The sequence below is a fragment of the Corvus moneduloides genome, chromosome 2, assembly GCF_009650955.1.
Source record: "Corvus moneduloides isolate bCorMon1 chromosome 2, bCorMon1.pri, whole genome shotgun sequence".
NCBI classification, from domain to species: Eukaryota; Metazoa; Chordata; class Aves; order Passeriformes; family Corvidae; genus Corvus; species Corvus moneduloides.
In genome coordinates this window covers 36,757,729-36,777,129 of record NC_045477.1, presented here as the reverse complement: position 1 = coordinate 36,777,129, position 19,401 = coordinate 36,757,729, and the positions used below count along the sequence as shown (strand labels likewise).

Here is a 19,401-nt window from a genome sequence, read left to right as displayed (position 1 = left end):
TTGCTTTGTGATATGAATGTGTGTGTCCGTTTTTCTCTCTATGGCTTAATGAGTTGTGAAAACCCTGCCAGAGAGGGGTCTCACTTCACAACAGAGGCTGGACAGAAACCTGTTCAAAATGCACCCAACAATGTGGTGGCTTGAATTTGAAAAATAAGAATACTTGTCCGCTTGGGCCAAGGAAGATTTGGAATCCACAGCTCCCAATTATTAGCACTAAAGACCATTATTAGTGGTAATTACTAGCTAGTAGGGAAAAGGAAGAGCACCTCTATGGGCACCTTCTCTGGGAACTCCTAAGGTGGTTTATTTTTGAATACTCTTTATGCATCTGGACTGATTTAGAGGTACTCAACCATACTTAGTATGATGTACCCCCACAAAGACTGTAAATATCTTCCTGTTATTTTTTCACTGGTGCCCAGAAAAACAATCTGTATATCCTCTTGGATCACGGTACTTTGGAGAGAACACTGTTACATGCACTGTGCTCTGAAAGGATGCTGCCTCCCTGGGCCTGGGTAAGGGATGTAGCCAGGAAGCTGCCTGATTTGGTGTGGCCTTCTGACTATCCTCTATTAGTATTCCAGGTGGGTAGGGTTGAGATTGAAGGAAGAAGTCCCAGGGTAATCTAAAGGGACTTCAGGGCACTGGAGCATTTGGTTAAAGGAGTAGATGTGCAGGTAGTATTCTCCTTGATTCATTCAGTACGAGGGGGAAATACTGAAAGGAATACAAAAACTCAACAGATCAATACATGGCCAAGAGGCTGATGCCATAGGTGGAATTTTAGGGTTTTTGTCCACAGGGTCACTTACACGGAAACAGGCCTGCTCATGTTGGATGGGGTACACCTGACTCAGAGGAGGAAAAGTATCATGGCCCAGGAATTAGCAGGGCTGATAGCGAGGTTTTTAAACTAGCCTTAAGGGGGAGGGGGATAATTGGTTTCTGCCATTTTTGGTGTGTTTGTGTCTCACTGGTTGCGTCCCTCTGAATGTTCAAAGGAAGTGCCAGTGAGGCTTCCACAATCAGAGCTAGGAGAAATTCACGTTATGGAGTCCCTCAGTCAGTTTTAAGGTATCATTACTTGTTTTTGTAGTGGTGAAAAGTTCACAGCTCCCACAGATTTCATCAGTCTCCTCATTATTACAGCTTGGAAAGTGTTTTTTAATGGACAGGGTTGTCAAGCACTGGAACAGGCTGCCCAGGGAAGTGGTAGTGCCATCCCTGGGAGTGTTCAAAAACCATGTAGATGTGATGCTAGGGAAATGGTTTAGTGGTGGGCTCGACAGTGCTGGTTTTATGGTTGGACTTCATGATCTTAGCAGTCTTTTCCAATCTAAATGATTCTGTGATTCTATAAAACTCATCCCACTGGGAGAGGAAGATTTTCTGGTAAGAAGTCAAAACTGAATCTGTAAATTTATCTGTTTTCATTTCTGAAAGAAGAAAAAAAATACAGAAAAGACAGTCTGGGTGCTGAAATATAAGCTCTTGGAACAGCTCTTGACAGAGCAACTTGTTTTGACAGCTATTGTTAGGTGGTGCCATTAGTCTTCCAAAGCTCATGTTTGCTTTCAGGCAGCTGTGTAGGTTGTGGTCATTTTGCAGCTCACAATTCTCATGTCAGGGAAAGCTGGATGTCTGCTCCAGATTCTGCTCAGAGCAGCTCCCAATAACTACACTCTGACACGTGCCTTGGATTCCTGAGGGATGGATTTCCTTACACACTGTTTGCGACCACTTCTGCTTCAGCACTGTCATTCATGTAAAAATAAATGAAGCTGCAATTAAAATTACATACCCTTACACACTGATTTGCTCTGCAGTGGAAAGCAGAGCTCCAAGCATCAATTTTTCCTCAGGGACACAACAACAATTTAATTTAGCATTAAAATGCCATTTTGCCATTGGATTCTTTCCAAGTTTTATTTCTTGTAACCAGCCTCTTCATGACCTGTGTAGTCCTGCTTTATCTCTCCTAAGCTGCTGGTACTGTAACTCAGAACTGCTGCTCTTCACAGACTCACACAATCAAGATTGGAAGAGACCTCCAAGACCATCTAGTTCAACTGTCTACGCAGCACCACCAAAATCACCCCTAAACCACTTTCTTTAAAAGCAAACAAGCCAGGTCTTGAGAGTAGGATAGGGCCAGATTTTGTGTGCTCATTCCTCATTCTGTCTTTTTCTCTGCCTTACCTCTTCTTCCTCATCTGGAAGATCTGCAGAAATTCTGCCTTTGCTTTACCACCCAGATCTTTGCTATTGACTTTTTTTTCTTTAGTAATTTTTTCCTATTTGTCCAGTACTTCCTGTTTGCCAATCACAGACTTTCTCTTCTCCCTTGAGTACACAAGAATCTAGCATTCCTATCTGAAGTCTGTATTTAAACGCTAGAGTGGTAAGAAAATCTGTATCCGTATTTTGAGAGTCCAACCACTTTCCATTTGTAACCAGTTCTTCCCGCCAGATAAGAAATAGCTTGAGATCGCTTCTTCTCAGCAAGATTAACAAGGGGTTGAGTGACATCTGAGGATTACCTGGGCTTTCTGAACAAGGTGGAATTTCATTCGTTGTGTTGATCTTTCAGAATAATTAAGGAACTACTTTCCTTACCTCTGTGTTAAAAACATGGGCAGAATTTAATAGGATTTTCTTTTTCTGAGGGATATGTACTCCCCTGGGAAAAGGCAGGAGTCCAAGAGGCAACAGAAATTAATTGTTGAATGGTAAGTATTTTACCTTTTCCTTCCTCTTGAAGTACCACTTCAGGATTCAGAATTCCTGAAAGTCATGGTATTTGGCACTTTGAGTTGTACAATTCTAGCAATAGTATGAGTTTAGGAAACTAATGTCTTTCATTAAAAAATATGTATACTTATTTCTGGTCTTCATCTGGCTGTTTCAATAGCTTGTAGTTCAGCACCTGCACTAAGTCTTTTCTGCATCTCATTCCCCAGTTTGTCCATACATCCAGGATTGCCCCATCTCAGGTGCAGAATCTGACACTTCCCCTTGTTGAACTTCATATGGTTGGTGATTGCCCAGTCCTCTAATTTGTTGAGGTCTCTCTGCAGGGCCTCCCTGCCTTCGAGGAAGTCAACAGCTCATCTCAGTTTTTTATTGTCTCCAGACTTGCTTAGGATCCCTTCCAGTCTGGTGTCCAAGTCATTTATGGAGATGTTAAAGAGCACAGAGCCCTGCAGAACCCCACTAGTGACGTGTCACCAGTCTGATGTCACCCCTCACTGTAACCCTTTGTGCCTGACCCATGAGCCAGTTGCTCACCCATTACATGATGTGTTTATCCAGCTGTGTGCTGGACACTTTGTCCAGAAGGGTCCTGTGAGAGACAGTATCCAAAGCTTTACTGAAATCCAAATATGACATCAACTGCCTTCTCTTGACCAATGAGGTGGGTTATCTTGTCATAAGAGGAAATCAGGTTTGATAAGCAGGACTTTCCCCTCATGAAGTCATGCTGTCTCTGGCCCATGACTGCATAGTCTTTCAGGTGTTTTAATACCTCCCAGAAGAATCTTCTCCATAATGACAGCCTTGAAGTCCAGCACTTTTTCTCCCCAGTTCTGATCACTAGCTGAACATTTGGGTCAGATTTTGCTATTAGTAGGCTAGGATGGATGGCACTGATATCAGTAGGATTTTTTTGTAACAGTATCATGTCAGATATGTATGATATCAGACCAGAAATGTGAAAACAAGCAGGTACAATTTGGGGACTATATTCAGGAAAAAATCTGGAATAGAAGGACTTTTTATCTGCTCATATGGTAGACATATTCCAGGTTATAGGCAACAAATTTTACATTTCACCTTTTACATTGACCCAAAATTATAATATTACCTGGTTCTTGCAGATATGCATAGTCATATCCCAGCTCTCTTGAGGGTTTAAAAAATTCTCCATTTCTGTAAAGAGGGATGAAGGGGACCATGTAATTTTCTCGATTGTGCCCAATTGGTGCATTGGCTGCTGGGTAAACTTCTAGCATGGGCCTATGTCTTCTTAACCATCGTTCAAAAATGCTGTGGAAGAAAAAGCATGTTAATTAATGATGGAGATTAGCAGAAATTTTCTTCTTGAAGATTAAAAGAAAGTGCTACTTTTAAAAAAAATTCTGGAGATAGAGTTGCATGCAATGTCTTGCGTTTACATGTGTATAATGCTTTCCAAATTTCCAAATTTGGGCTTATCCACTTCACTGCTGAGTTCCTATGCAAGGCTACAAAAAGCAAATGCCTATGGTGCTGCAAAGACTCTGAATGTGTTTTTAAATTCCAGAAATGTAAATCACTCTCTCTTTGTGCTCAGCAATTCATGTGGCTGTGAGAGATAGAGAAAAATGGATTAAAGACCTCAGTCCTTCTTCCTCACTCTCAAAAACATTTGTAGCTGGTTGTAGATGGTCTTGTTTCTAGCTGCTCTGTCCTATTCCCCTTCTTCTAATTTCTTAGCAAGGGTTTTCACACCTGCAATAAAATACAGTTACACCATGATCCTTTGCACGTCACCAAAGGAGTTGAAACATCTGAGGAAGAAAAGATAAGCTGTATGAGCCCAAAATCTTGACAAAGCAGGTCAGCTCTAAGTAAAGTGTCTTTCTCCAGCCAGAGCTTCTTCACTGACCTTAGTGTCCGCACTGTTGTTTAATACGCTCCTCTCTCCCAGCTGCTGTTGTGCAGCTTTATTTTACCTCTTCTTATATATGTTATCCCAGAGGTGCTGCCAGTGTCACTGATGGGCTCAGTTTTGGCCAGTGACAGGGCTATCTTGCAGACAGCTGGAACAAGTTCCAGCTAACATGGGAACAGAAGCTTTCCGACACCTTCTGACAGAATCCAACCCTGTAGCCCCCTAGCTACCAAAACCTTGCCATGTAAATAAAATGGAAGCTGTTCCCCACACCTCCAGCCTCAGCTGCTCCATTCCATATTTCTCTTCCAAAATATCTTCCATTAGCTTTGTGTCACCACAGGGCTGTGTGTCTGCTCTTTAACTTCGAGGCAGAAAGTTTAAAGGCTGCAGTAGGGGAAGAGTTTATGTTGACATTTTCAAGTCAGCTACTGGATGTGTTTGGAAAGCAAAATTAGGAACCTTCCAAAACATCCTCAGTTTCCCTCCCTTTGAGCTTTTTCTGTTCAACTCTTCACTTTCTTTCAATCCTCAAATCCTTTCTTTGATCCCATTGTGTTTGTTCACCTGAGTGTGCCAGGTTGGAATAGGGAAGGTGGCAAAATGCTGCAGGGCAAGCAGATGCAGGTATCTTGTGCATGAAGAAAGAGGATTCCATACTAAATCAGAAGATACTGGTGGGAGGTAATTATCAACATCAGGCACAGGAAGGGATCACTGGATTCATTTATCAGTTATAAGGGATATAAATGGTCTAAAGAGACCTGTGAATTGTGCTTTAATGGAGATCTTAGGTTATCTCAGAAATACAGTCCCTAAATGCAGGTGCTCAGGGGTATCAGGATCTCTGCAGGTTATCTGCCAATATTCTGCCATGAGATTTCTACCTCTTGTTTTCAGGCAGAAGTGTTGAGAAACACTCAGCATAGCCCACCAAATTAAAGCCCTCTCACACTACTCAAAATAGAGGTAGGGCCAAAATATTGGTTCTCTTTTTAGGATCAAAAACTCTAATAAATGAAGACATGACTGTGATCATACACCTTGTCTACCCTTTACAATGCAGGTATTAATTTTAGTTAAAATCTTCATTTGTGTCTCTCTTCCTCGGTTAATTTCATCAACCCTGTCTGGAAAAACTCTTATCTGAATAATAATGTTTAGTTAAAGCTTTAAGATGGATAAATTTATGAAGACTTCAGCTGGAGTTATCTCAAGAAAGTTTGAACAGAATCTCTGTAATCTTTGGAGAACAGCATGAAGAAATTCAGTAATCACTAAAAAAGACATAGAATATAAAGGAGTAATTTAGCTTGAGGAGAGGTGGGGTGTGGGGGAGTACTGTACTCCAATCTTTTCCCTGCCTTTTACTCATGCCTTGTGTAAAGTACCCTGAGTATTACTGCCTTATTTTCCTAGCAGTTGTAAATGGGAGCTGAGATAGCTCTTCTTTGCAGCACAAGGTTGTTAGAGGTACAGAGGTACTCTGGTTCTGGGAACATGGTAATATTTTAAGAAGGCAGAGATAGGACTTGTATCAGGTTTTTAAAGCCTGGTGATGATCTGTACCCTAACTTTGGAATGCTCAATCTGAGGTACTTCCTGGTTTTAGAAAATGCTGAGCAATCACAATCTGAAAATCCTGAGGGCTGATGAGCACAAAGTTCAGAGCTAAAAGTCATCATTTGTCTGAAAGAGTTTTGCAAGACATGCCCTGAAATGCAGCATCCTCTCTGCATGAGTTAAGTGTTGCTGTTGCATAAGAGCTTTTGGTAAGAATCCTTAGGCCAGTAATCGTTCAAGCAGAATGCAAATGCAAAAATATTTCCATGGAAATGAACATATGTACTTTTGGATTTCTTCTTTTGGATTCCTTCATTTGCAGAGTGGTTCCCACATGAGGTATCAAGCTTTGCTTAGAGCAACAGGAGCATTGAATTGCCTGCCCTTGCAGCTGATCTTTAGATTCAGATGCGATTACATGCCTCTAAATCCTGATATGATGGGTTTTGCTGATGCACAGAATGTGTAGCACAGCTCAATGTGTTGTAAGGGAACAGTTCTCTCCATTAGCAGGCACAAGATCTTACCATCTTTGCTGAAATCTCTTTCATTGAACTTATCTGTATGCCACCACAGAAATCTCAGAAACATCCTTTAAAGTTTAAGAGTCACATTTTCTTTTACTGCCTTCAGAAGAGCTAGTCATGTGCATTTATCCTGTGGCAGTCTTTTGTTTTTTGCTTTTGGGTTTTATTTGACACTTTGAAAGATTAGGATCATATTCTGCTTGCTAATAAAGTGATTGGGTGCAGTTGCATTTATTATTTCAATTTAGAGGCTTGTTCCCAGCTTGTTCAGTAAGAGGGACTCAAAACACAATTTTTTTTCTTGGCCAGACAATGCATGATGATCTGTATTTCCAGGAGAGTGTTCATAGATTTTTTTTTTATTTTGTGTGAGAAAACTGACAGATTTAGTATATCAGTAATATTTTTACATGTACTTCATCTGTTTGTATTTCTCCTTTTAAGGGGGGCACCTACCTTACTCATATTTTGTAAGTTACAGAAGCAGTAACTTATTCTTGCTTTTCAGGAACAGTTTCCCAGCTTAATGGAAAAAGAAAACTCCCAATTGCATCCATCTGGGGAGAGAAGCCCATGGACAGGGCATAACTTCAGCTGTATTTCTATTGGTAAGGTACAAATAGTTCTTCTTGGCCACCATAAGCTATTTCATATCAGAGTTATATTTTATGACTCCCCAGCCAAGACCATTAACTCCCTTCATACATTTTTAGAGAAAACTGAAATCCTGCAGTAGCCTATGTCTTTTGCTGTCAGCCAGGTAGTGACACTGGCACAGTGCTCCTGTCCTTGGAGACTTAATTGAAAAGATTTTGGCCAAAAAAAATGTATGTTAGGAGAAAGTAATCACACTCTCTTTTGTTTCAGAGTACTATGACCACTGCATCAAACATTGTAGAATACTTTTTTTCTTCAAATAAGGTGCTTTTCTCCAGCCCTGGATATATTTAAGGCAGTTAGCATCAAATATTTTCTCTGCCATGCAGGAAATGACATGCCAGAAAGAAATCAGTGTTTCCATCATCAGATGTTGATCTGCTTACAGTTGACAAAAGTTTTTCTTTCCTTCCCCTAAAAGCAGTCATGTAAGTTATTTCCCTTTAGTATCTTGAAAATATGTGCTTGTTTCCTGTTCTTTTCCCAGGAGCTACAACCTTGGAAGAACCTAGGTCTGCAGAATTAATGCTACATGCAGAGAGACAAAATGCTGAGGTAATTAGCTGGTCCCTTCATGGAGTGACAAAGCTCCTGGTAGAAAAGCCAGGTTTGTGGCAAAGAAGCAGACCTTAACTCCCTAGAATTGTTGGTTATCTTGGCAAACCACTGCTCTTATATTCTCTTCATATGAACCTCTGCATCCTTCCGTGGACCTGAGAGCCTAACAAAGCAGGACCATGAGGAAAAGGACATCTTCAGGGCCATTTTATTCTATATTGCCTCCCTTTCTTCATGTAATTTAACTAAAGGTAACAAAAAGGACATCTAAAGACTCAGATCAGGGCACTGCTTTATCCAACCTCCATACTAATTCCGTGCCAAAAAAAAGAGTACTGGACATAAGTTTAGTAAGGAGAGAAATCTCTCTGGCTCCTGCAGAAATCTGGTTGGTTACTTTCTTCCTCAGCATCTAGACAAAGAGAGCAAGCAGATAAGTAGCTATTTGTATAGCTGGAAGTGATATTTTCCAGAGACAGAGACTTTTTTAGCATTGCAATTCCAGCTAGACTGGCATCACTCAGGAGATGTTGGCAGTGCTAAGGGAGCAGATGGCATGTGAGCGTGGTGGGAAGACAAGGCGGGATAAAGGAAAAAAGAGAAGAGCTTATCAAAAGTTGTTGGGAATTTTATTCAGAGAGTGGAAATGGAGAGAACCTGGCCTGGGATTAGCAACAATAAACTATAAATCCTTGAGGATGATAGGTCGAGCTAGAAGGGTCACAGTCAATCAAAGCTTAAGAAAGAAAAGTTTAAAACATGTAAAATAACTAAATTAAATAGAGATTAGTCTCCTGATAGCCCTAATGCCCTTTGTCTTTCTTCAGCAGCAAGCAAAATTGACTTGGAAAGGGTAGTTTTTATTTAAAGGCATTGGGCAGATTAAAAAATAATTCTGTCTAGATTAGAGAAAATACTGTTTGCATCTGGAAGGCTTCTTCTTCTCTTGAAGAAATCAAAGTCCCCAAACTGAATGTCCCAAATAAGGTGCCCAAGAACTGAAAGAAACTGGAGAATAATTTGAATTTTGAAAGATGCCCTGTCTCACATTTAGTGCTCAGAGAGGCTCAGTCTCTCTAAAGTGCATTTACGAAGTAGAAATTATTTTGTAGTGGGTGTAGTATTAAAGTAATTACTAGATTATGATAATCAGCGCCCTATGTAAAGATTATTTTTGTAGTAGGAAATAGAATTTTAAAATTGTAGAATGGGTTGGATTTAGACAACTGTAGATTAAAATAAGCTCAGCTTTGTATTTAAACTATGGAAAAATTGATCATAGGACATGATAAATTCACTGTCACTTAAGCCATCTGATTCAGTCAGAGGCCATGTGTGATGCAGAAGTAGCTAAGGAAGGTCATCCAGTCAGAAGGATTCCAAAAAAATCATAAAGGCAAAGAATATTTTTCCTGCAGGTTGGAGAATTTTTAGAGACTCTTAAAGGCCTCATTTTACTCTACACAAAACAGGCAGAGAGTAAAAATAACTTACCTAAATTCATACCAGACACACTGTGGTGGAGTGGGACCTCAGCTGTGGGGCCAGTTTGTACCAAACTGTGGCACCGCCAGGAGTTAAGTTATACCATTGCAAAGCAGGCGGTCTCAATTTTATTTAAATGTTTTGCTATATGTCTCTCTACAGATCACTGGAACTGCTGATGAGCTTAATACTTGTGTGTACCACCTCTAATAGGTTCCAAAGAACTGGTATGTGGTAAAAAGTAATAAGGACGCCCACCTGGTATGTTGATGCTTTGTCAGTTTAAATTTTCATTCCGGGAAAATATACTTTGCTTTTGCAAAACGTTTTCGTGTGGCACAGTGAAAATTAAAGCCATCTATAAAAGACGTGGATATATCGCTTCTATTTAATCGCATATAAATAGACTCAAGTACTTTCTTTGTTCTGCTCCATACATATCAGGTTATACAAAATGAAATTAAATGAGCCGTAGTGGAAAATTAATTAAAAAACCCAAACAAACAAACCCACCTTGGTTTAACGAGTTGTAGGAAAATAGGATTGATTTGAGGACGATTAAAAAAAGGCCACCAATATATATTTTCTTACTGAAAATATGAATTTGTATTATTTTATGAGTAATATATGCAAGGGGATTATAACTAATGAAAGGATGAGCCAAGAAATAACTGGGTTTATGTTGCCAGTGGGAAATATCAGGCAGAGTATAAAAGCGGTGCTGTATATAGGTTGGATTGCTTCCTACTGTTCCAGATAGTGTTGTACACTCTGAAAAAAGATGCTGCTCACACGAAGGAAATCTTAAAATCTAGAAAAATAGAGTAAAACACTAAGAGTAAGCATTTTCTTTATCCTTTTGCAAATTGTCCCTTCTACGGGCTGTTTCCCAAGTGTGCTACCACAGTCATGAGCAGAGGTACTCTTAACTGACTGAGTGTAAGCGGAGAAACCAATATATTACCACATACCAATATCTTAGATATCCATTTCTAAGACTGAGCCACCTCAGAGGCACTGGCTCATAGTGTTAACTAACTTTCCCTTCAGGAAGATTTAACAGAAAAACTTTATTCCAGTGTGGTTTACCTTGCAGTGAAGGACAGCTGGAGAGAGGTGAAGGGGGAAGAAGAGGGTTCAGTACCTCTGTATGAATTCCTCTGTCACACAACAAGGAACAAGACTGGTACTGCAGGTATGCCCAGTGGGAGGACTACGATAACCTTATGGTGAAGTCTCATGGTCACTCTGGGTCCTTTGCACTGCAGGGGACACAGTACGGATTTCCTCCTGCCTCCTTGTCCTCACTTTCCTTCTAAGCATTTGCACAGCGATGCCATAAGAAGGATTAAGGAACTGATTTGGTTTGAAACCAAACCTCCCCTTTATTTCCATTTGTTCTGGGATAGTTCAGATGAAATAAAGCCATGGATCTGATTCATTATTCTTTTGTATGATGGCCAGTACCAGCACAAGGGAGAAACTCTGGGTAGCACTAATTACCAAGTAGGACTTTTTCTTCTTCCTAATCTATGTGCCAGGTCAAACTGACTTAAAGCAATATTGAAATTGTGCCTTTTGTTTCTCAACAGCCTGATAAACCTGTGCCTCAGCCAAGCCTGCACTCAGTATTAACCATTCAGGTGCTAGACGGCCACTTTGTAAGTCACTAATAAATTTGTCAAGTTCAAATCCAAAGCCATGTCCTTTGTTGTGCAAGGTTTGACACAGAGACTTTCATTCCTCATCTCCAGTTGTGAGACTGAGGCTAGGTCAGACTGACTATGCCAGAAGGAAGACAGAACATTGTTGCTTAGAGCTCATTTATACAATTTATTTCAGTATCATGAGATCTGACATGCTGTAGAAGAAATCTGGCAAGCAACATGTATTTGCATTTGGAAAGAAAAGAAAAAGGAAACAAATTGAGGAAAGCTGAAATGCCAGCCCAAGGACTGTGATTACACGGTAGTCATCACTTTAAAAGTTGGCACTAGTCAGCCAGTATCTCAAAGTCACCTCAGGTAATTCCCATCCCAAGGATTTGGGAGAAGGATTGGTGCTTCGGTCCTGGAAGAGGTGCTGATGCTGAGGCTGTAAAGTCAAGGCACTGCACTGTTTGTCAATGTATGCGGTTATATTGCAGTATTCTTTTTTGTTCTTTTTGTTTTAAGTTGGCTAAAGACACTACAGGGACTCTCAGGAAGGTTGTAAACAAATTATGCCGTCATAATGCAAGTGTCTGATTAAAAATGAACATGCTGCCCTCAATTATTGTGAAAACCTATCCAAAGCCTTTGAGGCTCTGTCCCCCACTGGTGAGTCACTGCTGAGGATTGCCCTGGGTTACAGTGCTTATTCTGTCAACTCCCAGCAGCAGGAGAACATCCAGGGGCTTCCATCATCAATTCCAAGCTGCAGCATGCAGCAAGCATCTTTGGACAACGTTGCCTCTTCCCCAAACCCTCGCAGTACCTGCCAGTCCCTGGGCCAGCCACCAGAGAGACCTGTTTATGCAGGCATCTGTGTGTGTGTCTGCCTGTGGGTGAGGCAGCTGCAGGTCAGGGATCATGTTACTGGGTAGACTGGGTAAGGCCAATTACTGGGGAATCTGGACTGTGCATGTATATATCTCTATATGTATCTATATTTTCCCATAACAGGCTTTCATTGTTGTCAACCAAAGAGGTAAATAGGATGAGGCTGTTGGTGCCATTGGATTTTTGTGTGAGTGCTGCATTTCTTGCATTGATCTGTACATCTGGTCAAGCATGTTTACATATGTGCATACATGTATATATGAACTAGCGTATGTGGGTGAGGTTGGGAGTACATGCTCAACCTTGATACTGGCTGCACCCAAGAACATGAAGCTGTGGTAGCAATACCAGCTTGGGCTTCTAGATTTGTCAACACTTAAAAGATAGACTTGCACAAAACAGAAAAAGAAGGATGTTTAAGGCTGGTGGAGCTGTCTTCTCACATAATGCTGTGCTTCTGATTTTTTTTCTCAGAGCATATATTCCCATGTAGATCAATTATATGCCTCTGAAATATGAATATTCATTTTCAGGAAAGGTCTGGTCTACTGTATTGTTTCCCTTTACTTCATCTTCTAAACCAAAAGTGGGGATTTTTTTGTGGACTAGAGTGGAATAGGCCACCTGAAACACGGAGGGGCAACATGCAGATGACAAAAAAGTCCCTTCCTTGTTCAGCAAGATTGACACTGGCTGCAGGCTGTCTCCTAAAGTACCATTCTCTGAGTGAGGTATAATAACACACACACACTATGCTGACACCTTCCCACCCGCTACAAAGTACCACCAGAGCTGGGGAGCCATGTGACACCTGAGGATCTTGGCACTGCTCTGCTTCATGGATGTCACTACAAGTGTTCCATCTCCTTTGTTCTCACTGTACAAACTGGATGTTTGGAAAGTGTCAGATAAAGGAAGCAAGAGGGAGGGAGTTGGCAAGGGAGCAGTCCCACACAACCAATCCCACATAAGACAAAATCAATGCCACTTTGCATATGTCCCACTTTCTTGAAAACCTCGAGTTTACTGCAGCTGCTGTGTTCATAGAATCATAAAATGTCCTGCATTGGAAGGGACCCACAAGGATCACTGAGTTCAGCTTCTGGCCCTGCACAGGACATCCCCAAGAGTCACACCATGTGCTTGAGAGAGTTGTTCAAATGCTTCTTGAACTCTGTCAGGCTGGTGCTCTGAGTACTTCCCTGGGGAGCCTGTTCAGTGCCCAACCACCCTCTGGGGGAAAGAGCCTTTCCCTAAACTAAGGCACTGTTTTCTGATCTCCTTTTCAAACCCAGACCTCCCCTGACACAGTTCCATGCCATTTATGAGATTTTTTTTTTTAATATTCCCTCTACCACTGTGATTTAGAACTTTTTCCCTTTATCTACAAAACACCCTCAACACGTCTGTAGGACTAAGGGAAGAGAAGGATCTTCAGACTTTCCTTCTGAAAATTTTCCTCTTTCTGTCAAACAGCTTGAGCATCCACAGCTAGCTGGAGAAGATGCAGTTGGATCTCTCATTGCTGCTTTACATGCTCATTTGGCTGCAGAGGGTTATATAGCTTCCCCTCATTGCTCCAATAATCATGAAGTCCTCCAAGCGTTTCTCTCCTAGAATTAAAAAATTCACCAGGTTCTCAAGCCTCTCTTGTGAAAAGAAGCTGCTCAAGCACCAGAGTCCTGCAGAGAATTCAGATAACTGTGATCCTGAACAGAGATCACTGCTGGTGGTGTAGGACCAAATGTGGTTCCTCTCTCAGAGGGAATTGCTGAAGTCTCGCAGTTCTATTCCCCATTTGCTATCACAATTTCCTTTGGTTACATTGCAAACTGCTTAACCCTTCCCAAGAAAGTCATGTAGCTACCTGGGGCTTCAACTCCATTGCATATAAGTCTGGGCTTTCCTGCCACAAATCTTAACAAGCTGGGTAGTCCTGTAACCTACTTTCCCAGTAAAGAAACCTTACTGAAATATTACTGGTTTTTGCCTTCTCAGAAAACTGGGTAGGATGAAACAACAAGTGCTGAGCCCAGCTTTGGTCAGTTGCTGTTATATTACCATGTAAAGAGCTTTATTTCTACTAAAGAGGAAGATAATTGATAAGCTAAGCTTGACACTAAAGACAAGAGCTGAGTGTTGGAAAAGATGTGTAGGAATGTGTGCAGAGGAATGTCCGTATTCTCTAGCGCAGAACTAAGTAGGGCCTTAGCCTAACCCAGTTATTGGTAAAATAATCTAATTCCTGTGGGAGCTTATTCCATACCTCTACTGGAAAGAAATGAGTTTAAATGAGGATTAGCTGTGCTGAAATTCTGTCAGATATCTGATCTAAACTCTGTTGCTTTTCTTAGTCAAGTCAGCCTTTGTTTAACACCAATGAAAGTTGTAAATAACTTTTCTGAGGTACAGGAGAGAAATTCTTGGTCCTTAAATAGCTGTCATCACATGTGTGGTTTCACCCCTTGCTGTCAAACCAGAGCAATGTTTGGCTAGAAATATTTGTTTTCCATTCAGATTTTGGTCTCCAATACTGTCTAACACTGCAAACTCCGAGCCCTAAATGAGACATAATGGGGTGTCCTATGTGCTTTGTAAATAAGGAAATACAAAGCAACCATGTGCTGTATTGAAAACAGAAGTTAGTATTTGATGGAATGTATATCCTGTGTTAAATTTCTCAGATTCATTTTTGCCATAGTTTGTCACTAATACAAAAACATCACTTGAAGTCGGAGATAGTAAAAATGCCAGCTGCTCCAAAGTTTAATAACTACTTTCCCCTGAAGAGAAAGATAACAAGCAGGTTAAAATGGACTGCTGTGGAGGTAGCTGGACTGACACTATGGAACGCACTTTTGTGCTCTGCAATTCAGCTCTTTTGAGACTTAAAGATTGTCATTATTGCGGTTCACAAGGGCATATAATACATAAATCACATCTATGGGGGTGAAATGATAATTTCTTTTGGTGAATAAGAGGTAGCTACATGTGGGTGAGAAAAGTACCATGATGTTTTGTGATTTTTTACAATTTGAACAATTACATCAGCTGTTATCGCAGAAGTACTTCAGGAAGGAAATGCTAGCTGTCTGCATCAGAGCTCATTTTGATCGCTGCGCCACAGGGAGCTTCCTCCTCCTCCGGCATTAAGAGAATAGGTGAAGACTAACCATGCAGCTCTTGTGAAGTTTCAGGGCAGTGTAACCTTTCCTTTTAAAAACCACTAATTGTTTGCAAAATATGTGGTGTACGAAGCGACCCATTCATTAATTGAGTTGGCTGAACTAAAATCTTGCAGTAAGACTGATATGAAACCTGCACTTTAAATAGGGCTATTTGAATTGAACCTGCTATATAATTGACTTTTATGAGCAGAATGAATCATTACAAACATCTAGCCTGAATAATGACATGGCAGGTGAGATTGTCAATTGCTGTATTTCACATATGAACCAGAAGATGTCTGTTTAACCTTTCTCTGGTCATTGTCCTAAAGCAAGGTGGAGCAGCAGCACTATAGGTTATATGTATGCTTAACCAATAAAAAGAATATTTATCTCCAGAGCCTGATCCTTGTCCCTATTTCTCTTTGCCTCTGTATGTTCTATCTGTGGATATCCAGAGGACCTATTTAAGGTTATTTTAAATGCAAGTGCACCCTTGAGTGTGCTCTGTAGACTCCATCCCCCTCTGTCCACTGGAGGAGGGATGCTCTAAAGCTGTATTCCTTCACTTTTGCCTCCAGCCAAGGTATGTGTTAGACAATAGGTGATGTGACCCTCCAAGGCTGTTCCTGCATCCCTTTGGGTGCTTTGCAATTGCAACTCCTCAGGCTTACTGAAGTAGATGTTAGAGCCCAGCTCAGTATCTTGGTGTATGATTTGCCTTTCAGCCCCAGACACAGTGATATCGAAGCAGAGATACTGGGGAGCTGTTTCTCAGCAACACCCCATCCTTCCCACTTACACTCTGCTTTCCATGGATATATTTATGTGGTATTTCGCAGTAGATGTGAACTCACTCTGCCCACATACTGAGCCCACTTTGAGTGAGTCAGCTCCATCAAACAAGCTGAGTAGCTCCGGTTAACATGCTACAAAGCCTGAGAGGTTAGGAGGGAAAGGTTAGCAGCTCTGCTCTGTGCCAAGAGAGAGCTTGTGGTAAAAGAGGGAGCATGTGTCCTCCTGCACATTTGTAGACATTCCCAAGGGGAAAAAAATTTAAAATGTAGAAATTTCCTTCTAAAAACTTCCATGCTCAAGTTTTCCCCTGTCTTCCGTACTTATCTGCTCTGTATCTCATACTTGTAGAAGTTTGTGTGTGCCAAAGCTTGTGACCAAAGTCATTCCTGGCCCACCCTCATCTGAAACACTCTGCTGGAGATCAGTTTTCTTCCTCTGAGATCCCTTGTGATAGAACAGAGCTGCTTTCCATGAGCAGGAGCTGCTGTAACAAGGTGATTTTGTTAAGCATCAGGGAAAGGTGAGAGCTGGGCTACCTTGCTGCTGTGCCACAGAGCCTGCTGGGGGGATGTAGCTGTGCATGCTGATCAGAGCTCTCTTCCAAGGATATTGCTAATGGCAACCTCTTGACCTGCCTTTGTCTAATACATTTCAAGTGGCTCCAAGCCATAGCTCATTCAGCTCCAGAAAAATATGACTTCTAGCTGCATCATAATTTTTTTGCAAATGTAACCTCAAAAAAGCAGTAATAGCTTTGCTGTGCCCATATCAAGGAACAAAATTTATCATACACTTTGTGTTTGTAATGTGATTTTTCCATTTTTATGCTGCTTTATTATTAGCTGATATATCATTGTATTACAATTTCCATATCAGCTGCACCTCAGTCAAATACTTTGGTGTCTCTAAGTTTTTGTATACCAAAGGGAGAAAATAATTCTTTGGCCTCATGCTTTATCTGTGTTTTCTCACACTGGAGACAGTTCAGGGTAAAGAATGAATCTTATTTCATGTGTTAAACAAGTCTGGAAACATAGCGTTGTCTTACAAGAATTTCTGATGATTCTTTTTGAATGTCTTTTCTCCAAATATTCCAAATCCTTGAAGCAAATAGTGTTTAACTTCTAAAATAAATTCTAGTTTCCTGTCAACATTTCAAAACAAGAGAACAACTTAGTTTTTTCTTGTGCCATTTTTTGGTTTAAAAACACTGAGGTGACATTCAAGAGAAAATGAAAGTGTTCTGTTTCAAAAACAGAGTAAAAATAAGAAGCTTTTATTTTGACATCTCCTGGGAGTGCAAATCAAATTTCCTCTTGTTAAAGCATTTTTCAACAAAATCACTTTTTCCACTTTTGACATGGTGCTGACTTTATTTTTTAAGTGGAAGAAGGTGCTGGTGCATTGAATCTACAGGGATTGAAAGTGTCTATAAAGTTGGCCGAAGGAATGGTGCGCTGCTGATCAGAGCAGGGATGTCCAGCTGTGTCCTGTCTTTACCATTTCATGCAACAGTAAATGAAACAATTGTTATCTCCTTTTTCTTTGATACCTGAGAGCCACAGTCAGAGGCTAAGGATATGGCAGGTGCTGCACAGACCGGTGCAATGAGATAGTCCCTTAATGACAGAGTTTATAACATGCACACAGGACAAGGCACAACAGAGAGATGCAAACAGATAGGAGGAGGGCCAGGCACTCATGCACTGGGACTGCAATAATCTACTCACTAAGGAGAAGTAGGGAGGGACTTGTCTGAATGCTAAAAAGGTGTACAGTAGATATTGGTATAATGAACGTTTTGGAGGGGTACATGAGTTCCTAAACAATGAAGAAGAAATGATTTGGGGTTGAGCAGTGAGGGCCCTTCACAATAGAAACCAGTTAATCTGATGGGAAGAGAACACAGAGGCAGTAGAAGGGTATTAACAGAGAAGAACCCTTGGAGTTAAGAAGAGCATTGAGTTAATGTGATGATGGTTGCAGCAGTATTCTGAGCTGTGCAGTTGTTCATGATAGCTGGAGAAAACAGGTCTTGTAATGATGGCATCATTAGAACTGGCAATATGGATCTAGCTCTAGTGTAATATGTAAATAGTCTAACAAGTACTAGACTTTAGAGAGGCAAGAGACTGATATCCTACACATCTGTTGTTGTCTTCAGAAAATTAGTTCTAAATTGCTTGTTCTAAAACCAGGGCCTTTGGAAGTCATCCACATTATTGTAATAAACCCTGCCCACTGCTGCAGAACTTAGGAACGAGATGAGGACTGAGGCCTCATTGCATTAGCTGCTGCATGGGTATAAAGTTGTCAGGAGATCTTTAATGACAACTTCTATTCCCTGTTGCTATTTAGCTTTTCTTAGGGAAATTGTTCGGTTGGGGTGTGGAAATCCAGAAGTATAGAGGTATGAAGTAAATGAGAAGAAAGCCAAAATATTCAAAGGACAGAAGTGCAGGGAGAACAGATGAAGATACTACATGGCTGTAGAGATGAAAGGTCTGAAAGATCCAGCAGAGAGGAAAGAATTCCTTCTCAGAGCACAGAAAACACCCTAGTGAGCTCAAGTAGGACTGTGGGCTCGTGCTTTCATGGCGTGTGCAGCTGCTCCTTACAGCTTGAGTGGGTTGACTCCTCCCTTGTTATTCCCTTGTGCTGACTGCAGAGCATATCTGAATAGTAAAGAGATTTGCAATTAAGAGAAATGCTTCAGAGAGCTAAAAAAGCTCTTGTTTTTGCTGAATGTATATTTTGTTGCATCTTTTTTCTTTTTATTTTTCTAAGGCACTAGATTAACAATTAGTAATTTTCAGGGCCGTCACCTGCTTTTGCCAAGCACTGAGATTTGATCCCTACATCTTCTAGCAAACAAGAAGGCAAGGAACCTGATTAATCATTGCTAAGAAAGCTGTTGCCTGGGTACCTTCATACATGTGCACTACTGAGAGGGAATGACCTGAAAAAAAGGGAAATGTTTATAAGCCAATGCTTTTTTTTTCACCTGAGCGATCTCAGCTGCACCTCTGCTTCATCTGTTCTTCCCTCCTTTCGTGCATCAGGCCTGAGCAGGGAAGGCTGAGGGACAGCAGATGGTAGGCTGACTGTTGCTCAGTTTAGAAAGCAGCTCCTAACATTTGGCTCACACCTGTCAGCAGACTCCGTATACACTTGTTTATCCTCCTCTGTACCATATGTTTCCATGCAAAATCAGTTCCAATGATCTATTGCCTTATTTCTATCACTCCTATTATGGTTGTAACTGAGCATTTCACAGTCATTAATGCATTTACCCTGACAGCATCCCTGTTGCGTAGGCATCTAATATCACCCACTGTACAGATGGGTTAGCTCGAGCTCAGATCCACAGCTCCTCAAAGGTCTCATTGAATCAATGGGAAGGAAACACATCTCCAGGGGATGAAAATTTGGGAGAGCAAGCTGCA

At 41.0% G+C, this 19,401-nt stretch overlaps 1 protein-coding gene across 1 annotated transcript in view; it reads right to left on the bottom strand.

Annotated features, from left to right (window-relative positions):
- Positions 1–19,401, bottom strand: part of TYR (tyrosinase) — a 41,986-nt gene that overhangs the window by 1,217 nt on the left and 21,368 nt on the right. Inside the window, exon 4 of the mRNA XM_032099125.1 lies at positions 3,872–4,053. Within this exon, the coding sequence (XP_031955016.1) occupies positions 3,872–4,053 (182 nt within the window). The remainder of the gene's footprint in view (positions 1–3,871; positions 4,054–19,401) is intronic.